The sequence below is a fragment of the Macadamia integrifolia genome, chromosome 9 (assembly GCF_013358625.1).
Source record: "Macadamia integrifolia cultivar HAES 741 chromosome 9, SCU_Mint_v3, whole genome shotgun sequence".
NCBI lineage: Eukaryota > Viridiplantae > Streptophyta > Magnoliopsida > Proteales > Proteaceae > Macadamia > Macadamia integrifolia.
In genome coordinates, this window is record NC_056565.1 from 2366374 (window position 1) to 2366673 (window position 300).

Below are 300 nucleotides of genomic sequence, written 5' to 3' on the forward strand. Positions count from 1 at the left end.
GGGGGGGGGGGGGAAGGGAACTAAGGTGGTTTCTCACATAACGTTTCTTGCAGCAATATGAATGGCTAGTTGGCTCACAATACAAACCCATGGAGTTGCTGAAGTCTGACTGGGCAGCAATCAGAAAATCTCCACCATGGGCCATTGATTCTTGGGGTTTGGGTAAGTCATCGAGTTCCCTACACAAATAGGGTTTTATATCTCAGTTCATCACTGGTATTTTTTTTTTTGGCTAATTGTGGAACATCATGGAAATTGCACAAGAAAGAAAAAGGAATAAAAGGGGCTTTTTTTTTTTTT

At 41.7% G+C, this 300-nt stretch overlaps 1 protein-coding gene across 3 annotated transcripts in view; it reads left to right on the plus strand.

Moving 5' to 3' along the window:
* Positions 1 to 300, plus strand: part of LOC122089170 (probable inactive serine/threonine-protein kinase scy1) — a 38207-nt gene that overhangs the window by 21197 nt on the left and 16710 nt on the right. For all 3 annotated transcript variants that reach the window (XM_042658683.1, XM_042658684.1, XM_042658685.1), the window contains exon 6: positions 54 to 162. In XM_042658683.1, the coding sequence (XP_042514617.1) occupies positions 54 to 162 (109 nt within the window). The remainder of the gene's footprint in view (positions 1 to 53; positions 163 to 300) is intronic.